The following is a 22,571-nucleotide window of genomic DNA, read 5'->3' as shown; positions in this document are numbered from 1 at the left end:
TGATATTAAGAAAAGTCTAGCTCTTTATTTGCTGTGGAAAATATGTGATTTATATGTATGGATTCAGCCAAGATGGATTCATCTTGTAATGCTAGCTATTTCTACCTCTTCCAGAATATGTAAAGCTGAGGTTTATAACCACTATTACTGGAATACTTGAATAATTAAATTTATCTACTTGAAATCAAGGCAGTTTTTCTGAGGTTCTTTAGATTAGTAATTTCATTTTTAAATAAGAGTTTTGAAATCCAAGAGGAAAATATGCACATCCACATAAACTAACCTAGTGTTCTGGAGATCAAGATTACTTTAACTATGTCCTCCGTCACATACGGAAGCTATATCATCGGTGAGCTGTATTAAGGCATGAACTTTGAGTTGATATTTTTTGATTTCTTGTAATGGATGGATTTATTTATTTTTTAAAAAGATTTATTTATTCATTTGACAGAGAGAGAGAAAGCATGACTGGGAGGGGCAAAGGGAGGGGGAGAGAATCCCAAGCAGACCCTGCACTGAGCACGGAGCCCAACATGGGGCTCTATCTCATGACCCTGAGATCATGACCTGAGCTGAAACCAAGAGTCAGACATTTAACTGACTGCACCACCCAGGTGCCCTGTAATGGATGGATTTATATCAGTTTATCCACATTCACTTATTTAATTGCTATTATGACAAATACCATGGATTTTCATATGATTGGTCAACAGTCTGGATATGTCTACTAACTGAGTGAAGAAAATAAGATTGATCCTTGATTCTTATCTCTTTAAAGGTATGAAAAACAATGCATATGTTCTTAGAAAATGCCCTGGGATCAAGACTTTTCTCCTCATTGATCTATTCTTGGATGAATAGAGGAGAAATTTAGCAAGAGAAATAACAGCATGATGAAATCAGCAATATATACTTTAATCCTTGCCAATTTTTTTTGTCCGGTTGTCCTCAGAACAAATTGAAGGTTGCATTTTATTTTTAGGATTCTAAATGTGTCATTCATTACCTGCTAACTTTTTCTGCAGTGTGATGCCTCACAAAGATAAATTCAGATTGATTATGGCATTGTTTCAGAATATAGAGGGATTGTAACATTTTGCTATTCTCAATGCAGACATCCAGGCAAGAAGCAAAATGGCATGTCCAAGTCTGTGCTGGTGATTGTGGTTGAAATATTTCCATATTGTAGCAAGAATGAGGGTAGCTTATAAAAATGGGCTCTACTTATAAGTTATTTGGCAACTCAGATAATTTACCACTATCCTGTGATGCCACCACACAGTAATCTGTGAGATAGTTAGGGATATGTAGTGTATTTTGATTCCATTTTAGAGGGTGGAAAATGAAGTGTGAGATTTTGAATCAGTTACTGAAAAGTCATTGAATCCTGTCTCCTGGTTAATGTATTTTTATTTCTCTACTCCTTCCAGGCTCTCTAAATGATTTTCTCAGTAGGTTAATTCTGAAGTTAATATCTCAGGAGACTACAATCCAGTCCCTTGTCTTTCTGAGGAATCAAAGTAAATGGACAGAATTTTACCCATGAGATTTTTGACTTTTTAATAAAAGTGAAATTTATATTTGAATTACAGAAACTAGGAGTATTCTGGCAAGAGGTAGCCTGAGTCTAATGGGTCCTAGGTTCTTCGTACAAGGTCCCCTTCTCCTGTGTTTAAGTTTTGATAAGTTCTGACTACTTTTCACTTTCCTTGAAAATTAGAAAAGGTACTTTCTCTCATTCAGAGACTTGCTGGGGAGCTGTTTTTGTTCCAAAGGAATGTTGCCTATTGTGACAAGTGAAACTAATGTCAGGCAAATTTTCTATAGGTTTTAAATCTGTTTTGTATTTGTTCTGTAATCTTCATTTAAAAATAGTCAGTTGGAAAATCTAGAAGGCTGGAAAGATGAATTTACAGAATGGGAATTATTTCCCAAATTGGCTTTTGGAGGTTGTCTTTTTACACTAGAAGTAGCAAGGGCCAGATTACAGTAGTGCCTCAAGCCGACCTGTTCCAACAGGCTTCATCTCCCTTTGTACAAATTTAGAAAGAATGGATCCTCACGCAAGCATTTCAAATCCAGAGACAAATTTGAAAAAAATTGCTACAACATGTTGACTGATTTCTTGCCAAGTCAGCCACTGGGAACTTTTACTTGACCGACTCTTACAAAGAGAAAATTAAAGGAGTGGGGGTGAAGCACATAACTTTATTATTAAAAAATTAAACTTCGCAATACCCTAAATCCGTCTCCCTCTTAACATTTTTCTCTGCTACTTTTAACCTCCTTCTCTTCTTCACTCTTATCTTCTTCCTTTCCTGCCTTTCCCTTTTCCCTCTCTTCTCATCATTCTCTGTAATATACTCCATTGCTCTAATGTACTCATTTTTACTTTTAGTATTGATTCAACGATATGTTCTGGAGAAATAGCTTTCTAAAGATTGTATTCAGATACACAGATTCAAACCAGTAGAAAGGTTAAGAACATTTTAAAAATATGCTTGTCAGCAGTGGAAAGAAAGCTGTTTGTAGCCAGCAGGTGAGCTGGAGAGTACTACAGGGTGTGGTAGAGATAGTAATAAATTAACTGGCAAGCCAAAAACTATAAAAAAAAAATCAGCTATTTCATAGCATAGAAGCATGACAGCTATGAAAAAAGGAGTGCCCCAGGGAATTCTTTTAGAGTTTGATTTTTTTAAATATGTTTGACATGAAAAATGTTTTAGTACAAATAAAGCAACTGGTATTAAACTTACAGGGAGGGGGGGCTGTGGTTTAGAGTTAGTATGAATAATGCATGATATTTAAAGAAAGAACAGCTCTAAAATGTTCCGGGAGGCAGTCCATGTTGATGGTTGGAATGGTGATTTTTTTCCCCCTATTTTTGAAGCATCATTAATTTAGTATCGTTTTGTGATTTTTTTTAACCTGATAAGATATCAACCAAAGAAATACTATTTGACTTAGATTAGGATATTCTTTCTTCAGATAATTTAGTTTAAATATCAAGAAGATCAGCAGAATTATTTAAGCATAAAGCGACAGTCATTTACTATAAAAATAATTTGGCCTAGTTATCCTTTTTAAAAAGCTCATGTAGCCCTGCAAACCAAAATCAACCTCATGGAAGGGGAAAAACAAGATCAGATATTTTGAACATGACTCCATAGGAGACCAGCACAATCTCGTGTTAGTGAATGCATTGTCGCCGTGCTCCATATGCAATCAGAAGCCAATTGTTACTGGACTGTGTACAAGCACACACTGTGCTCAATGGTCTGATGAGGTATTATGGAGATGATGCAAAGAGACTGTGTCGATTAGAAGCTAACAATTTGTTAAAAGTGAAAGCAACTTAACATTTACATTGGGCCAGCTGAGGAGCACTTGGTGTGGCAAGCAGGATGAGCTCCAGGAAGCCAGCGGGGGGGGGGGGGGGGCAGGGGGGCACCAGGAAGGCTCCAGGTATTAGTGTCCATGCACAAAAAAAAAAAAAAAAAAAAAAAAAAAAAAAAAAGATTTTATTGCTTTCCAATTGACTACCTTTATTGCTGTGATTCTTTCTACACTGTCTCTTCATTATTACATTCAGCTTTCAGTGTGGAAAAGTTCATGCAAAACAGCATGATTATTATAAATGTCAAAAATGTGTGGAGGAACAGCCTATTAAAATATAGCCTAGAGATAGTACATAACACTGACTTTAAATAAGTAGCTGCAGCCAAAGTGATACTCCATTAAATCACTGATATTGTGTAATTTATCCATGAGTATTAATTTTGATTTCAGTCACCACTATCACAATACATTCCTCATTACTTTCTCTTGGTTCTTCACGTCGCCGCACACAGCCTGTGTTCTCAGGTCACAGAAAGCACTTCCTTCCCCTGTGTAGGAGTGTTGTGGAGGCAGACGTGAGATGTAGCATTGACCTCTGCTGAACAGCGTGCTCAGTCTCTATCAGACTTTTATGCAGATATCCCGTGTAAAATGTGTGGCTATTTAATCAAGTCATTATCAAAGAGTAAGTGAGAAGCGCCTCATGTGCATGATTCTGTACTAGGTTTCACCAGAAGTTAACCCAGAAAGCTACGGCTTCCACTCTCATGGAGATACCAGGCGTTTCACAGAATGTTGGCAGATAAGATTAGCTTCCTTCTCGCCCCTATCAAATTGAAGAGGTTGCATTTTTAAAATTTTTTCTTTATTTTTTGTAAAATAAAGTTTAGGGTTATGGACAGTCAATAGCTCATAATCTTTTTTGGACTCTAATACTCTGCTTTGCCTACCAAGCCAAAACTTTTTGTTGTTCCAACATAAAAACCTTAATACATTCTCAGTGAACTGAGTGTCAGCCTGGCTTTAAGATATTTTTTTACTCTTAAAAAATGATGTATTACAAGATTTGTAATGGAGTGAACATGCTTGAATTGCACATTTAATTTTTTTAACATCACATTCATGTTTTGCCAGTTTGCCTACCAGCTATCTGTTAACAAAAAGTTCCAAGGCAGCACTGCAAGTCTATGCCCAACTAAGCCTTTTGTTTCTGCAGATGTTTGGGCTTAGAGCAATGTTGTAAAGCTCAGGCAATCCAAGGACCATGTTTGTACTTGTCTGCTGCGATTCCCTGTGCATTGTCTAAACCTGTATGCATTGTTCTTTCCGACAGGTGATAACTACCCTGTACAGTTCATTTCATCAACAATGGCAGCTGCTGCTACTTCTGGACTCAGCCCTTTACAGCTCCAGGTAAGTGCCAGAAGAAAAAAATGTGGGATACCAGCCAGTTCTTTAGTGGAAAACTGCTAACCAGCTGTATGCTAAATAATGGCCTGAATGTTAAATAATTTTTAAGCATAGCCTAGAAGGTTTAACACCTTGTGTACTTACCATACTGAAAATAGAAGAGAAAACTGCCAATTTCAGTATTTTTAAAGGAAAAATGATAATATGACTTAGTACTCTGTATTTTCTATCAGGTGAGTTACTGGTTTTACAATTTTTTTTACTGGCAACTACTATGGGATATGGTAGCTATTTCCTTATCCGTTTTCCATCCACATCTCCATTTATGTCCAAATGATCTTTTACACGTAAACATCAAAATAGAAAACAACGTTGGGCATTTTCCTTCTTGCAGCTTATAGGCTAGGAGTTGTTTTCACCAAATTACTTTAACTGTTGGGTAAAATATAAACATACTGCTCTGGAATATGTGTAGCCTCATTCTCATCTTTAGCTTCATGCCAAGTTGAAAGTCCGGGCACGGCATCCCGCCGCAGTCTGGATTAGGGTTCTGTACTTATAATGTGAAACTGGGCGAGACAGTGTTTTAGAGGCTGGATAAAAAAATCATTTGTACCTTATCTTCTTCACAGTAGAGTGAGGGGTTTACAGTAGGACCTGGTGATCTTTATACCCTTCTAGCACTGCCATTTTAATGGGAAGTTGACTTTTAATATGAATATATATTTTAACAAAAACAAAAAGATAATATCATTAAAATAAAGGTTAAACCTTCAGTATTCAAACATTTAGAAAGTACGTGATAGTGGAGAACTTGAATTTCAACACAGTGGGAAGTTTAAAGATAGTCTTTTATTCTTATAATTTACTGTGATTATTTTTGCGTTTTCTTACAAGGGAATAGCATCTGGCTAGGCATTTTTTTTTTCTTCTTTGCTATTCCCTCTATGGCTTGAATATAAGAAATGTGCAAATATTTTACCATGAAAAAACATCATTGTGAGTATTTTTAATTGGGTCTGCAAATAATTTTTGCAACACTCTGAGTTTTTGTCATAAGCCTCATCCGGAAAGCCTGGACGATGTTACCCACTATGGACTGCCTAGCAGAGCTCGACGTTTTGCCCAAGAGGGGCAGCAGCCCTACTTCTCTTCCAAAACTTCACCTTCCCCACTGCTAACACTGGACCTCACTACAGTTGGAAAAATCTAAAAGGAAACCTCCCTCCTAATAAACTTAATCTGTGTCTCCTTTCCCGTATCGCTATGCTAGAGTATCTTCTCAAGTCAGAGGCAGAAGCGTGAAACCAGTACCATTGCTTGATCCTATAAGCAAGTCTCTATGAAAGACAGTGTCTGGGTCCTCAGCCTTCTACCTTCTATTCTTTGGTGTGGTCAGTACCCTGGATTTAGAAATATGTGTTCTGTTTCATGAGTTCTGACAGTATGTTTTGTCTTTTTTTTTTTTTTTTCTGAATATGCTACTAAACAGAAGGGTCATGTCTCCCACCCACAAATTAACCCAAGGCTAAAGGGCCTAAGTGACCGTTTTGGCAGGAGTTTGGACACCTTTGAACATGGTGGTGGCCACTCTTACAACCACAAACAGATTGAGGTATGAATGCTTCCATTGGTGCTTCATTGGGTGGGGGACTGGATTGTTCAGTCATATTCTAGGCTTTTTTTTTTTTTTTTTTCTTAAAGTGGCAAACACTCAATCTAAAACTAAAATGTGACCTTTCCCTTTTTCTCGTTTCTAAGGAGGCTCATTTTGCTCCTTTTCTTTCACAGAAGGAGGCAAGCCCCGAACCAATGCCCCTAATGACTTAAGTTGTTTGTTGCTATAAATATTCAGGCAAATTCTTTACAAGTATATTCAAAACCATCCCTTTTTCCCTTACTCTTCTGCTCCTTTTATGTATAGTGCTGTATAATGTTCAGAAACATTTTTTTTAAAAATCTCATTTGACCATATAATAACCCTGCAAAGTTGATAAAATATAATTCTGTAACTATAGACAAAACAGTGGAGGTTCAGAGAGACCAAGGCTGTACCATATTCCCGGAGTCAGAGTTACTGCAGTTAGTACCCAGGATTTCTAACTGTCTGATTGAGGTTTCTGAATTTTGTTTTCTCTGGCTGAGGTTGAGCCGGGTGCCAGGGCCTGGCTGGTTGCTTTTTGCCCCCATGAACATCTATAGTGTTCCTTTCGAGTTTAACTTCCAATAAAGCTCTTTGTTGTTTTTCTGGGATATTCTTACCACTTGGGAGAAAAGATGGCTTTTATGGCTCTTTTGAAAACCAAGCCTTTTTCTTTTATAGGGGTCTAGTCCTCATCTCTCTAATTTCATGCTTGATTTCTCTCTCATATCACAGGAGTCCCTCTCCAACACTATTAGGGCTGCCACTATCTGTTGAATCACAAAAAATAAAAAAATAAATAAATAAATAAATAAATAAATAAAGAAAGAAAGAAAGAAAGAAAGAAAGAAAGAAAGAAAGAAGGAAGGAAGGAAAAGAAAATGGAGATAGGCTACCTCAGACTGAAACACACTTTAACTTTTTAACTTTCTAGGTTAGATCTAATACTAAATGTTATGTTCTAACCTAGGATGGGAAACTCAACTCAAAAAAAAAAGAGAGAGAGAGAGAGAGAAAGAATTGCATCAAGCAAAGCTATATATTCAGATCCTATTGGCTCTGGCAGTCTATGCGTATCAAATACTGTATAATCAATAGAGTATCCCTTTGATTTATCTTCTCTGCTGCTTTTGAATCTTTATTTTTGAAAAATAATAGAGAAAGATCACCCCTAAGAAGAAAAAAGAAGACAAGATCAAAAGCCACCTTGGAAGTAGCCTAAGGAAGAGTTCCAGAGCTAGCTGCCTGCCTCCCTCTTTTCCTGTCACTTTGATATAAGTTATACGGGGGCTTCCCACCCAGACATGACCAGGCATATACTGTCAGAGTATCTGCTATCTTCTAGACAGCAAGAAGGGATTCCTTTCATAAAGCTGTCTTTTGGCTGCAGAGAAGGTACCATATTTCTGGACATTCTGAAGATCTACCATGCCTAGGGTGCCAATGTAGGGATAACTGCATATGAAGAACGACTTCATGTGTGATGCCAGTTAGCAGCGCCCCCACTCAGGACAGGTAGCTTGTTAAATGTTTAAGCGCTTGGACGAATGTGAAAGCGGTGGTCTTGGCTCAAATTCAAGACTTCCTCTCTTTGACTTTTATTTTCTCTTGAGGTGTTGAGATCTATCCCATCCACCTTTCTCCGTCAGCAGTTTTCTACCCAATCGCTTCTGTGACTAATTTTTCACTTAGGTTGACTTCTCTCCCTGCCACCATCACGGCCCCCTGATGCTGCCAAATCTGGCTTCTGTTGGGCTTCTGGAAACTATGATATCATGTGTGTGAGTGCCAGATCTGTGTAGTTCTGTAGCGGAGCCGATCTAGAAGCACAGCCTAAGCCGCACGTCTGTCACTCGCATTAGGATAAATAGAGAACCAGCTCGTGAGGGACTCCTCAGATTTTGCAGTTTAAGTTTGGGCCCATTTGAAAGTTTCCTGGGTTTTTGTTAATTCTCGCTCTGTTTTCTTGCTTTCATTTCTTGCACCTTTCCCCCAACCCCTGCATGTCAGTAAACCTTTGCTCTGTTTGCTTACATTGTACACTGGTTAGGAAAGACTGACCTTGTTTGAAAGGCAGGTTTCCCAAACTTTCCTGGTATGAGCATCCCATGTTTATGGGGACGTCCATGAAAAGCACAGGAGACATACACATGTAAGCTACTACAGACACTCACGTTTGAAACGATAAGCAAAAGTAAAGAGAAAATTTAATAATATCTTGCCTTATCGATTTTAATGTCTGCTCTTTTCTAATTCTTCCCTTCTTTGACAAGCTAAAATGTCACAGCTCTGTTAACAACCACGATCATGATAGACTGTTGATACTAAGGAAGCATTACAATTATGTTAACTGGTTTTATTTCTAAGCAGAGATTCTTAGGAAGAAGAGCCCATAGCATGTACGTGCCACTGTCAGCCTACCTCCCCACCTTCAGATACACCTGGCGGCTCTGCTCAGAACTGGTCCTCTTTACCTGGTGTTACAGTTCGTTTGTTCTTCAAAGGTTGTGACTTTTAACATTAATGAGCCTGGATAAATCTTAACAGCATTTCTAGTTCTGCACTGAAAGCCCGAAATTTTGTTATCAAGTAGAAAAAAAAGGTATTTAAAGTGCGAAGACCCCTCTTACATTAGCATATTCCAGTTCTTTCTTTCTTTAAAATAAGCAAGATACAGGAAAGCCTTGGTACTCTGTGCTGATCTAAGGCATGGTTTTCTCTGCCTCAGGGGCACAATATTAGGGGAGAGAAGGCCAAAGAATGCTATTTTTAGTTGAACAGTTCAGCAGATGGAGGCATGAATACTCATATATCTGAAGGTTGAGGGGCTTGAACCATTAATTTTGATAATGTATTTAACCCTGGGAACAATCAGAAACTGTAACTCTAAGGTTACAGTGCTTTTGACCTTTAGAGAACAGAGGGCACTTGCTATAGTAAACAATATATTATATTGCTACTTATTCCAATTCTCTACCCGTATAAATTTCAGGACCAGTTGCCATTTGCTTTCCTCAGCTATGTTAGCATTGGTCCTTCAAGTACATCAGAAAGAATGTTAAGGAAGGGGGACCAGTATAATGAGGCAGTCATGTAAATATGGCCTTTAAATAGCTAAGATGTTAAATTGTTTCTGAAGAAATAATGGCTCAAAAACTAAGCTCTGAGTAACTTCTTTCTTTTTTAAATGAAAAAGTAGCTTCAATGTATCAATTCATTTTATGTGGTGAGTTTCAATATGATAGATCCTTAAAAGTAATTTTGTTTTCTTTGTTTTGTTTGTAATTGGGAGCAATGTTGCTTCATAGATGTAGCTTATATTAAATACAATCTGGTACCATAGCATGCAAAGTGATACACCTGTCTTGTGCTTTCTTATTAAATGATGCATGCTTCTCTTTAGCAAATACAGCAGTTAAATATCACACAGCTTAAGAATTTCTAATTAAAATATCTCCACATGTCAGCATATTGGTAATGTATTATTTTAATCCATTTATTTTGTTTATGAAACAGTGACATATGTTTAGATTGTGAAATATATGAGCCTTAAAAATCACTTTATTGAAGAAAATTAATTCCTACAATACTGTCTCAGTAATGTGTTCAGTCACCCAGTCAGTCACTGGCGGCACTGCCAGTCTTAATGTTGGGTAGACACACTTACCAGTTTTATCTGCATAACAGTCTTGGAAAGAAGCAATAGCAGTTCTTTTTCTTAGTGCCAAATGATAGAGTTTTTCTTTCCTTACTTTTTTTTTCTTTCTCATTAATTCAAACCTGCCCCTCCCCCAGACACTTTTTGTGGCTTTTTTTTTTTTTTTAATACAATGAAGGATGGGACTGAGTGTACGTACAGGAGATTCTGAAAGACCAATCAAAATTAAAAACAAGCTAGTTACCTTTTCAAAGTTAGACATAGTAATTTGTTTGTCAGCAGGGAGATGTTTGGGTCAGCCCTGAGATAAAGTGACTGTCAGCAGTTATTCCTACAAGACAAGTAATTTCACTCAATGTATTACTGACAGATTGCTCACTTCTCTGAATCACCAGAGAAAACAAACTTAATATTGTTACAGGCAGAGTTTCTGTCTTCATTAGCCTCCGAGAATGATTTTTATCGCGCATTCAAAGCCTACCAAGCTTTAGTTGGAACATATTTTAACAGACGAGTTCTTATAATGATAGTATGGATAGTAGCCTAAAATGAAAGGAATTAAATACGAAAAATTTTAAATATCAATATAAGTAGATTTTCACCTTTATTCAATGGCCACTATGTATACTTTAGGGAGATTTGAGAAAAGGAGTATAATTAGAGCCTTAAAACATTAGGAAAACCTATCAATCATAAGTTACTCTTAAATGAAACTATTAAAGTCTTGCCAAGTTTGCAAAGATGGAGGAGAACAATTGAAATTTTTGCAGAAGTAAATGCAAACACATATTTTATTTAAATGATATTGTCAATTTTCATGCTACAAATGGAAAGTGAAGAAGTACCCATCAACATTGAGAATGCTCTAATTCTATTTCAGTTCCAGCCTGAATCTTTATGATATTATATTTAAATGCTCTTCTCTGGCTCATACCCTGTTTTCTTGTTTGTAGTTGTAAACATGCCTCACTGATGTAGAGGAATGAGAGGGTGAGTTAGGCTTTGCTGGGGAGGTTATCATTTCTAATAGAGAGTTGAATAAAGAGTTGATTAGAGTGACCTGTTACTAGCTATCCAATGGAGAAAAAGGAATGCACTGATTCAAAGCTTGTTTTGAGGATGCCAACCATGGGGTTATGCTTTGAGGAGAAATGCTTTCTTTTCCCTTAATCAGCCCTCCCTCACCCCTTTTGACTTTAAAAGTGTGACAGAATTTGGGAATATCAGTACAACTGGGATTAGATGAGCTGTGGACTAATGGAATGAACTCCACTTTGGAATCAGAGTCTTGGATTTGAGTTTCCATTGTTACTTGCCATGCTGTCCTATAGTGTTCTCAAATTACATTTTTTTTTTGTAAAATGGAGATAATAATCATTTTCAGGGTCGTTGTGAATAGTAAGTGGGGTAAGGAGGCATATATTAGATTTCCAAAAAAAAAACCAAAAAACAAAAAAAAACTTCACCAAAATAGGAAAAAACTTTCCAACATCCCAATAAGCAGTCAGTTCTGCTCTGCGTTTGCTGCCTGAAGCAGCTCTAATCTACTAGAATGTAAGTCACTGCATTCAGGGATTTTGTCTCTTTTGTTTACTGTTGAATCCCCAATATCGCCTGGCACAGTATTTGGTAAATTAATGAATTAATGAATTTTGTCTTTGGTGGCTATTTGGGACCCAAGTTGCTTTGAAAACATTTTTCTTTGGTTAGGTGCCCTGTGTTTAGGGAGGCACTATTTCATATAAAGAATTTTTTTATTTCTAGGTATGCTTCTTAAGAAAAACAGCAGGTACCAAGTGAATCCTGATGGAGGTTAAAGAAATATAGGCAGGTCATAGAAGGATGCAAAATATGAAAACATTTCCTAGTGTTTGGAAATCAGACTTATATTCAATGAAACAGAATAAGGTTATATCTACCCACAAATTAAAACATTGGCTAAACTGTATTTTCTTTTAAAAATGTGCTTTTCCATAAGTTTTAAGTAATACCTAACAGTTGAGAGAGTATGGCTCTTCTCACATATAAGCCCTGTTAATCACTATATTTAAGTTATGTGATTGATGGGATGTTCAGGTGTACTCACAGAGAGGGTTTTAGGAGCCCAGGACCTTGGAATTACAAAACTAGTGCAGTCCTCTATCTTTCCTTATGTAAGATTTCGACCACTATTCATTTAGCTCCAGCTTCACTAATTAATCTACTAACAGGGAGCTCCCAGTGTGTGAATACTTGTATTTAAACAGACTGCCTGTAAGATGCAATGGTTTCTAAAATAGTGACAGGTATTTTTATTCCTGTTTTTACCAAACTGGAGTTTCAGGGTGTTGTTTTGTTGGTATCACATATTACATATCTGCATGTATGTATGTTATTAGTGGCTATCTTAGAAATCAGAGAGATGGTGTGATTAAGGATACATTGGAAGGTTTGAAAGCAAAACATTCTAGTGTTTTCAAAAATGTTTCACTTCACTTTTTTTTTTTAAAGATTTTATTTATTTATTCGACAGAGATAGAGACAGCTAGCGAGAGAGGGAACACAAGCAGGGGGAGTGGGAGAGGAAGAAGCAGGCTCATAGCAGAGGAGCCTGATGCGGGGCTCGATCCCAGAACGCCGGGATCACGCCCTGAGCCGAAGGCAGACGCTCAATCGCTGTGCCACCCAGGCGCCCCTTCACTTCAATTTCTAATCATAGATTAAGTCAGGATATGCAACATTTAGGAAATTTAAATCAGAAAAAGATATGATGAGATATTTTTCAATGTCAGGTAACAGAACAGACTGTGCAGGACAAAAGTGTTTTTAAAAAATCACCTTACTGAGGTATGATGGACATACAAAAAGCTGTGCATATTTATTATATACAATTGGATGAGTTTGGAGACAAATAAACATACATGAAACCATACCACAAACTATGCCATAAACATATTTGTCACCTACTCTGCTTCTTCTTATTGTTATTATTTTGTGTGATAAGAACATTTAACCTAAGTTCTACCATCTTTGTGTTTAAGTACACAGTACAGAATTAAGAACCATATGCTCTATGCTATGCAATAGATCTCTTAACTGAAACTTTGTGCCCTTTGACTAATACCTCCCATTTCCCCTCCCCCAATTCCTGGCAACCCCATTCTATTCTCTGCCCTATGAGTTTGACTATTTTAGATTCTTTATGTTAGTCATATTGCACAGTATTTGTCATTCCATGTCTGGAATATTTAACTTAGCATAATGTCCTACAAGTTCATCCATGTTGTCACAATGGCAGGATTTCCTCCTTTTTAGGCTGAATAATATTCCATTGTATCCATTAATCTCTTTATCCATTCATCCATCAGTGAGCATTTAGGTTGCTTCCATATCTTGGCTATTGTGAATAATGTTTCAATGAACATGGGAGTGAAGATACCTCTTTCATATCTTGATCTCAGTTCCTTTGGATATATACCCCAAAGTTTCAGGTCTTACAGTTAAGTCTTTAATCCACCTTAAGTAATTCTCATGTATGGCTTAAGATAAAGGTCCAATTTAGTTATTCTGCACGTGGGTATTGTTTCCCCACTGCCACTCATTGAAATGGCTATCCTTTATTTTGGGTATTCTCATTACCTTTGTCAGTGATTCTTTGACTGTGTATGCTTGAGTTTATTTCTGGTTTCTCCATTCTGTTTCATTGCTCTATATATCTGTTTTATGTCAGTATCATACTGTTTTGATTACTGTAACTTTGTAGTATATTTTGAAAATAAGAAGTGTGATACTTCCAGCTTTGTTCTTGTTCAAGATTGCTGTGGCTGTTCAGTGTCTTTTGTGGTTGCATATGAATTTTAGAATTGATTTTTTCTATTTCTGTAAAAAATGCCATTATGATTTTGATAGGCATTGCATTGCATCTGCAGATCACTCTGGGTGGTATGGACATTTTAACAATATTAATTCTTCCAATCCAAAAATATTTTAAATGATGTTTTAATTAAAAGGGATTGAGAAGCTCAGTTGGATGGATTCCCCTCATAGACATGACCAAATGAAAGAATAATACTGATCAGTAGAGCTAACACATAGTTAATACCACTCTGCCAAATTTCCTTTCTCTTTTATTTGTAGAAAAATTCGGATGCTACAGGTATATATGTTTGTACAAAATCCATCTGAATTGTAAATTCAGGGAAAATTTGTAATATTCAGGCTCTCTGCAGTGATTTGAAACCATCATGCATTATTCTGACTGTTCTAGATTATTAGGGTTAGGATAATAACTGGTTTCTCTTACATATATTCCAAGCCTAAATGGCACTAATAATGGATTCTTTTCTAAATATAAATAAACAAGCCCAAAACATCTACTCTGTACTCTGTACTGGTTGCTGTGTGGATGAAAAAATCACATCACATCTTTCCATCTTTCATTCCTCCCTTATAATTGATGACATCAGTAGGGTCATCTTGAGTCAGACTGAGAGGAATTAATTTGTTTTGTTTTGTTTTATAATACCAATTCCTTTATATTTATAATCGTTTAATGTGAGGTTAGCTAAGTATTTGCATTTCCTTTTTACACACTAAAAAATGAAGGCAGAATAGAGCCAAATAAGTTTCCCAAGACTTCCATCCTCTTGGTTTAAGGACTTAAATCAGAATTCTTAATTTTCAGGAAACTGCATTGAGTTCATTCCTTATTATGTGTTTCTCTTATAGCACAGCTATAATATCTGTAACCAACCTTTGATGTCATAATATATAAATTAATCTAAACTATGATCGTTGGTATCTTATCAGTGATTTCCCTAATGTTATTGACCTTGAGCAGTATGAACTAAAACAAAAATAAATAAATGATAGGTATGTATAAAAAATTTATTTCTTAAAATTTATACATGTGTTGACCATCTCAAACCCTACAAAGTGCAAGCATATGGTAACATGCAAAGCCAGTTTGAAATAGAGCTGTTTTTAATCTAGAAAATCCACTTTTGGAATATTTGTCAAATTTTCACTCTAATTCACTTATCCGCTGAAACTAAAGTAAGAATGAAGTATTATAAATTTTCTTTTTTAATTCTTGTTATTGGAAATTACACTGTTAGTTTGAATATGACTGGTTTCAGTGACATAACGCATAGCGTATCTTAGAGTTGTATCAAAATCTTTTTTTTTTTTTTGAAAAGGGAGCTTATAAATTATGCTCAGGAAATTTGGAAGAGTTTGTATGAAAATTCAAACGTAACAAATTTAATCATTCAATTATTCAACAAATATTTATCTAGTGCCAGGTATTATTCTAGACCAATAATCCTCAATAGGAGGCAGTGTTGCCTCCTACGGTTCAGTTGACAATGTCTGGAGACATTACTGATTGTTATGACTTGGAGGTGGGGGCGGAGATTCTACTGGCATCTAGTGGGTAAAGCATCTAGGGATACTGCTGAATATCCTACAATAGATAGTTACCCCCCACCTCCGCCAACCCCGACAAACAAAAATGATCCAGTCCAAAAAACAGTCGTGTTGAGGTTGAGAAAACCTGTCTTAGATATTGGGAAAAGAGCAGTGAATAAAACAAAGTCCTTGCCCTCATGGAGTTTACATTCTAGTGGGGGAGGCATCTTTATATGATGAAGAGTTGGGATTGCAAATCTCACTCATTTTAGCAGAAGTGCCATCTGTCAGTCTACTGTGCCTGAGCCTGGATGGGCAGATTGGTAAAAGCTGAGACTTATTTGATTGCTTATCCTCAGCTCCGCTTTGATCTTCAAAACCAAGAATTTTATTCTAGCAGTCACTTCTGGCTGGAACACTCACCATTTTCCTCAGGCTCATCTTTTCAATTGTATTAAGCATACCACCTACTCTGACTTTCAGTAAAGGAATACTATTTCTGACTATAACTGTATAGAAGCCTATCTTTCAGAGTGAAGTAAATATGAAATTTGGTGAGGACCGGGAACTGTTCATTAGTTTTTATAGGATGCTATTTATGGAGATCCCATAGGATGAGTGGAATCATTCTTGGCAGAAAACCTGCATCTGGTGTGTGAATTGGATATTACAAAGGAAACCTGAATTTCTTGCTAAAAACAAAATGAAACAAAACATGTATAAGAATAGTATGGATATTATTTATATGTATACAGATATACACATACCAACACATATATAATACATGTGGTATAGTTTTTTACAGTTTAATGAGCAATTTATATTTCCTCTTTATAATAAACGTACTTTAATATTATCCCCATATTTTAGAAGAAGAAAGTGAGGCTCAGATGGATTAAGTGACTTGAACCAGATTACTCATCTATTAAACAAAATTAGGACTATACGAGATGGTGTAAGTGCATTTTAAAATTTACTTCTTGACTGGGATTCTTTGCTTTAAACTCTGCTGACTGATATGTAGGAAGCTCAGTCATTTAAAAGCTTCTGTGCATAACTCACTCCCCTGTTATAGTATTTAAGTGAATTAAAAGTAATTTAATTGCATTACAAAAGGGGAAAATTTCAAAGTCATCAAGACATTCTTGGGATCCCCAAGAGTTCATGTATTTTCCAAATTTCCAGTTAGCCGTCCAGAAGAAACTTGAAGCCTAATAGAATTTAACAAGGATAAGAAGACGTCTCATGAAATCTCTCTTATCTCGTTCTGTAGTTTTCTTTTGAGGAAAATGCTTAGAATGTTTTTGCCGAGTGCCAGAGCTCTATTCTTTTGAGGGTTTCTGGGGCTGTCTCCTAATTTCAAAGTTCCGGCGAGTATCCGGGGGTAGCTGGGGAGTGTGCCCTCGCCCATCCCTTGCCCGTGCTGCCCTCTGAGCTCTGAGCATGCTCAGCAGGTTGCATGCCAGCAGAGGAAGCAGATGTTTGACCATACTGGAATGGAGCGCCTGCTGCATCAGGAGCTGGGGATTCCTCTTGACATCTGGACATGGCTGGGTCGGGATGCCTGCCTTGGGCCAGGAGGCTGTGGGGGCCGAGGGGCAGAGAGCACAGAGTCTTTGCTGCTCTTTAAGCGATTAGTGCACTGAAGCAGCAATAATGTTGAATTATCGCTTGGCTGCGTTCTTCTCAGCAATCTTGGGACAATAGGAGAGTCAGGAAGGAGCCTTTACAGTAAAGTCATGTTCAGAGAGACAAGACTAATTATAGAGTATTAAAAGAGCTTTATTTTAAGTGATTTCGTTTACAAATAGCTCCGGACAGTGTATGGAACTTTTTAAAACTGTAAACCCAATAGTTTAAAAAGCCTTCTAACTGAAAGCGGCTAGTATAGAGCCATTATTTCCGCAATTGTCCACTTTTAGAGTTTGGCCAAGTTGTGCTATAGAAGATAGAGCATCCGCTAAAAAGAGAAAATACACCAATACTTGTCGCTGTCAGGGGCAAGTTCTCTAACTTGAGAGGAAGGAAGACTTTTAGGTAAGAAATTGACTGAATTATGCCCTGGCTTTTACGGTTTTACTTTATCACACTGAAAACTGGTCTGCATTTGCTACCCAGAACTGAAACCATCTGTTACACCAATTTCCTTTATGGGGTATGTGTTATTTAAGCACAATGGATATAGAAATGTGTAGGTTAAAATATATTATGCAATGAACAGTTGATGCATTATGTAGCTTTTCCTCTTATAATTTTTCCTTAGTGAGACTTCTGTGTTCACGGAAGCCTTCTTATAAACAGATTATGGCCAGTTGTGTTCACGGTAGTATATTGGAGAAGAACGCAGCGTTGCTCTCACTTAACCTCTCGTATTCTAAGGGGGTTATATTTAATTAACACTGGTGAGAGGCTGACCTGAGAGGCTGTGGAAAGTGATTGAGCTGCATTTTCCAAGCTCTACTCTAGTCAGCTGGGAGAGAAATTAAAAAAAAAAAAATTAGAAAGTACTATTTTCTGAAATTCTCTCTAACTAAGCTGTATTTCAACGGGCCATTTAATGCTCAAATGGACAAAGGTATTACTTCAGTCATTGAATTGTATCAAACTCCTTCTCAGAGGCCCAGTTTAAAAACTCTGAAGGAAAAGTGGTTTAGCATCGCATTCTCAATGGAGTATCACTTGCTCTGCTTAAAAAGAGAAAAGCAAATAAATTAAAAAAAAAAAAAAAAGGCAGGAGAAACACTCCCTGTCAGTAAATGCAGTGGAGCGTGTGGCCCATGTAGTCCTCACTACGCTGGGATTGCCCTCCCGAGTTTAGGAGTTCCTTAGCCCCCGTACGGAAAGACACCCCTCTCTGCAGCATGGCTGTTTACCTGCTCAGAACATTTTCTTCACGTCCAAGCAAGTGTTTGCTCCAGGACCCACGGGGCAGTCTCTGGATAATGCACAGATAAATCATGGCTTAGATGGAACACAACCAGGAGAGAGTGAGAAGCTTTGTTGAGATAGCAGAAGCCTGGATACGACTGACTGGGGTGGAAGCCCTTCATTTCCCCATCCATTTACCAATCATTTTAATAATGAGCATTTTTTAGTCATTTAATAAAGAGACATTTTTTAGTTGCAAAGCAAAATAGTCATACATAATCCATCTATATCCAGCCATACCATTCCTGATTTTAGATTCAGCTCTGCTACATCTCCGAATTATGAGACGCTATCACCACACACAGATATACTTCACTATGAAACAGGAAGGTGACTGTACATCATTAGGTGATGATTTGCTACCATGTAGCGGAGCGACATGCTTCCTCCTTACTCAGCAGCTAGCTTGCGCTCTGACATGTTTTCTGTTTGTATGATAGTGAATGGCTTGGAGGTTTCAAGAAAGCAGCGCTTCTTGGCTCGTCAAGACCTCTTCAGTTAACAAAGCTATGTGACCAAAAACAAACAAATACACAAAAAAGAGCTGTGTGACCTTGAGCTAACTTTCCCTGCACCTCAGTCTCCTCATCTGTGAGATGGGGATGATGACACCTCTCATATTGTAAGGATTAAATGAGATAGTACAATCCAGTCGCCTAGCACAAGGTCTGCTACATGGTAAATACTCAATAAACATCATTTCTCTCCACACCTTTATACTAGTATCTTTTTAATTCATTTATTCATTAAAAAATATTTTAAAAGCATATACTACATGCTTTAGGCACTCAGGCTAAGGAAGTTATTGACCTCTTATGGTAATAGCCTAGGGAGGAACCCAACTAAGTGAGCAACACTTCAAAGTGATAAGAACAGAGAACATGTAGCAAATCATTTGGTAAATATGTATATAAATATATTCACTTACTGGTTGACCAAGATGGTTGTGTATAGGCTTTTTGAAATCTTTTTGTCTTAACACCTATGCCTGATGACTGCTCCCGAATTAAAAAAGCATAAGGCCCAGTGCAGTGTTCTTAAAAAGAAGTGACGGCCAGCCGGTGAATAAGGTACTTTAAACTGGACTTTCCACTAATTAAGAAAAAAATGCCACCATATTGAAAGAAAAGCCTTCACAAACAGGCAATGCGATTGTAAATTGCATAGATTTTCAGAGCTGGAAAGGGCTTCAGAGGCCTTGAGGGCCAAATCTGAACTCTACCACCAGTTCCATGAGCATGGGCAAATTAACCTTCCTATGCCCAGATTCCATTAAATGAGATTAGGAGTAATACTCGCCCCAAAGGGCAGTTGTGAAGAATAAATAAGAAAATCCTTATGAAAAGTGCTTTACACACTGTCAAGTATTATGTGAAGTTTCTGGTTTTACAGTTGAAGAGACTGAGGTCCAGAAAGATGGATTAACATGACCAAAGCCACACAGCTTGTATGTGGCCTGGGTTAGGATATGCGGAATTGTGAGACAATACAGTGAAGAGCTAAAATTGATTGCTTCCTTTAAATACATTTATAAGAAATGAACTGAACCAAACTGAAACATGGCCAAGAAGACAGTGTAGCTCATGCCTCTACATACTCTAGGTGTGGATGGGTGGGGATGAGTTTTTGTAATGATAGATTTTTTTGCAATTGAATGTACCAACCTAATGAAGATGATCCTTTAAAAAAACAAAATAAAGCATATTCAAGTATAAGACCGTGTAACAGTGCTGGTGGTAGCCACAAGGCCAGAATATAAATTTATATTAACATGAAAAAAGGGATTTATTATTTAATTAATTCACTCCTGCGTCGATTCCCCCAAATGTTTATTAAGTACCTACTGTGTGTAGTAAGCACGCTTTTCTACTTGCAGGATACTAAGGTCAGACCTTGATCCCTGCCCTCAGAGGGCCCGCAGTCTAGTAAACCACGTGAGAATTGTTAAAATAGATGTGCATGCAGAATGAGAACACTGCGGGAGGAGGAGGTGTTAGGTCTGCCTGGGGAAATACGGGCGATCTTCATGGACGAGGTGATGTTAAAATGGAATCTTGAAAGGAGAGTGGAAACTCTCCAGGTTTACGGGGCAAGGATAGAGCGTGGCAGAGGGAACAGAGAAAAAGCAGTCCAGACAAGGAGCACAGCATGCCTGGAGGTGTAGAAGCTGCAGACAGCATGGCGCATTCAGGAAACGACAAACAGTCTGGCACAGGCCGGGTGTACGAGAGCTATAGTTGGTGAGGTTGGAAAGGTAAGCAAGGGGTCAGATCACAAAGTGCCTTTCATACCACACTGGGAATTTGCAATGCATGTGGCAGACATGATTTTATTCACACCGTAAATGGTAAAGTGGTATAAGGTATAGCGAACAACTTTATGATGTGATATTCCTCTATTAATTTGATCTCTAGTTTACATTTCCCATTACACTAGATTTAATAGTTAGGGAACTCTGTTTGGTAAGATTCATAGTCCCTTTAGTACAATGGTACCCTGTGGCAAGTGAAACTGTACAAATAGTGTAATGATACATGCAGAATAAACAAAACTGTTTAAGATTGAAGCAAAGCCAAGGTCCAACCATTTCCCTGGGACTTGGGGAAATCTTGTAATCTGAAGTTTGTACTAAACCCAATCGTATTTAGCACATTGCTTCTCAGTGAATGGGCCCTGATACTGTATTTCAAACAAATGATGAAGCAAGGAGTAAAAATCTATAAAGAAAAGCTATGGTTCTTCTAATTGTGCAATTATGCCCCTTTCTGGAATAATAAAATGTTCCTTGGCGGAGGTCAGGATCTCTGCCACTGACTTATTTAACAGATCCTCTTAACATCTGTCCTGCAGACTGTGCACTTTATTAGCAGACGAGAGACCCAACAGACTTTGCCTGCTGTGTCCCCTTTTCACATTCACACAGCTGTGGATTAACTCAGACTTTCCAGAAGAGGACCAACCAGAAGGGATAGTAACGTTATTGGCTGATTCTAAAATGATGGGAAAAAAGAGCAGAAACAAATGTTGCCCTAGTACAATTCGGTGTTTTTAGGGTGACAATTACCAGTCTGTTTTAAAAAGGAATAAAAGCAGCGATTTCACTAAAAAAGGAAAGTCTATTCATATCTGTGTGGGAACCTAATCAGGCTCTTGTTTCCAGTGACGATGCCTCCACAGTCGCACCAGGTCTGCGACAAGAATGCTCCTTTTGTATGCCGATAATGTGGAAACGATAAAATTCCCTCTAAGAGACATATGTGTTTACATCATGAGATGTGTTATTTGACAAAATGCTTTGTTCTCCTCATATTTTCCATGCAGAGTCTCATGCTGGGTTGTTTGGCTGGAAATCTTTGATTAACCAGAATTAGTTGCTGAAATAAAATAGACACTTTTGTTTTATGAGTCCTCTTGCTGAGCTGTAAATTATAGTAAAACATATAAGGAGTGACAGAAAGAAGTGCTGATTTGAACCTCTGACCCACGACAGGCACGAAAACATAAGATTATTCCTTCAAAGAGCTGCACAGAGACATAAATATTTCACGGTCCACTCGGAATCACGCCCTCTTAACAAACTAAAGCTGCGATTTTACATCATGTAATGAGAGTCTTCCAGAGGTGTTATGGTAGGCTTACATGAGGTACTGAGATTCTGAAATATCCCTCCTAAATTAGGATCTTGAATGCTTAAAGATTTTCTTTGTCCAGCAATGGACAAAAACAAAAACAAAAAAAAACCACCGAGAACAGAACAAAGTTCTGAATAGCCACGGGTGGTTTCCCTTTACTAGAGAAGTGCCTGAGGTTTTATAAATCTTCAGGCTTCTCAAAGTCACCTTGGCCTTTAGTGTGACCATCTTAGTTCTGTGAAGCAGTCTGGGTGCTAGCCTGAAGGAATGGGTTTTTTTTTTTTTGGGGGGGGGGTCCCGTTAATAAAAGCAGAACAGAAACTCTGTTAAATCTGAACACTGCACGTTCTAGGGCTGGGTATTCATTCTGCTCAGGATTATTGGCGGGTTTTTTTTGATTAAATAATTTTATAGCATTACTTAAACATTTTAGTTAACATAGGATCTCTTTCCAGAGCTTCCACATAAGCAAAGCTTTCCTAACTATCCTAGTCAAAACTAACTGTGATGGGTGTGTTAACTCACATTATTCTGGTAATCATTTCACATTATATATATATATATCTCATGTCAT

General features: G+C 37.5%; 1 protein-coding gene across 50 annotated transcripts in view; it reads left to right on the top strand.

Annotated features, from left to right (window-relative positions):
• SOX6 (SRY-box transcription factor 6) overlaps positions 1-22,571 on the top strand; it is a 586,648-nt gene that overhangs the window by 460,407 nt on the left and 103,670 nt on the right. For 42 of the 50 annotated variants that reach the window (XM_087855313.1, XM_087855321.1, XM_087855326.1 and 39 more), the window contains 2 exons: positions 4,673-4,752; positions 6,242-6,364. In XM_087855313.1, the coding sequence (XP_087711439.1) occupies positions 4,673-4,752; positions 6,242-6,364 (203 nt within the window). The remainder of the gene's footprint in view (positions 1-4,672; positions 4,753-6,241; positions 6,365-22,571) is intronic. The other 8 variants (XM_087855327.1, XM_045796563.2, XM_087855298.1 and 5 more) reach the window with 1 other exon arrangement.

The sequence above is a fragment of the Ursus americanus genome, chromosome 24, assembly GCF_024610735.1.
Source record: "Ursus americanus isolate L20-20 chromosome 24, mUrsAme1.1.p, whole genome shotgun sequence".
Classification (NCBI taxonomy): Eukaryota; Metazoa; Chordata; class Mammalia; order Carnivora; family Ursidae; genus Ursus; species Ursus americanus.
Note: the sequence above shows the minus strand (reverse complement) of the source record. Positions and strands in the feature narration are given on the sequence as shown.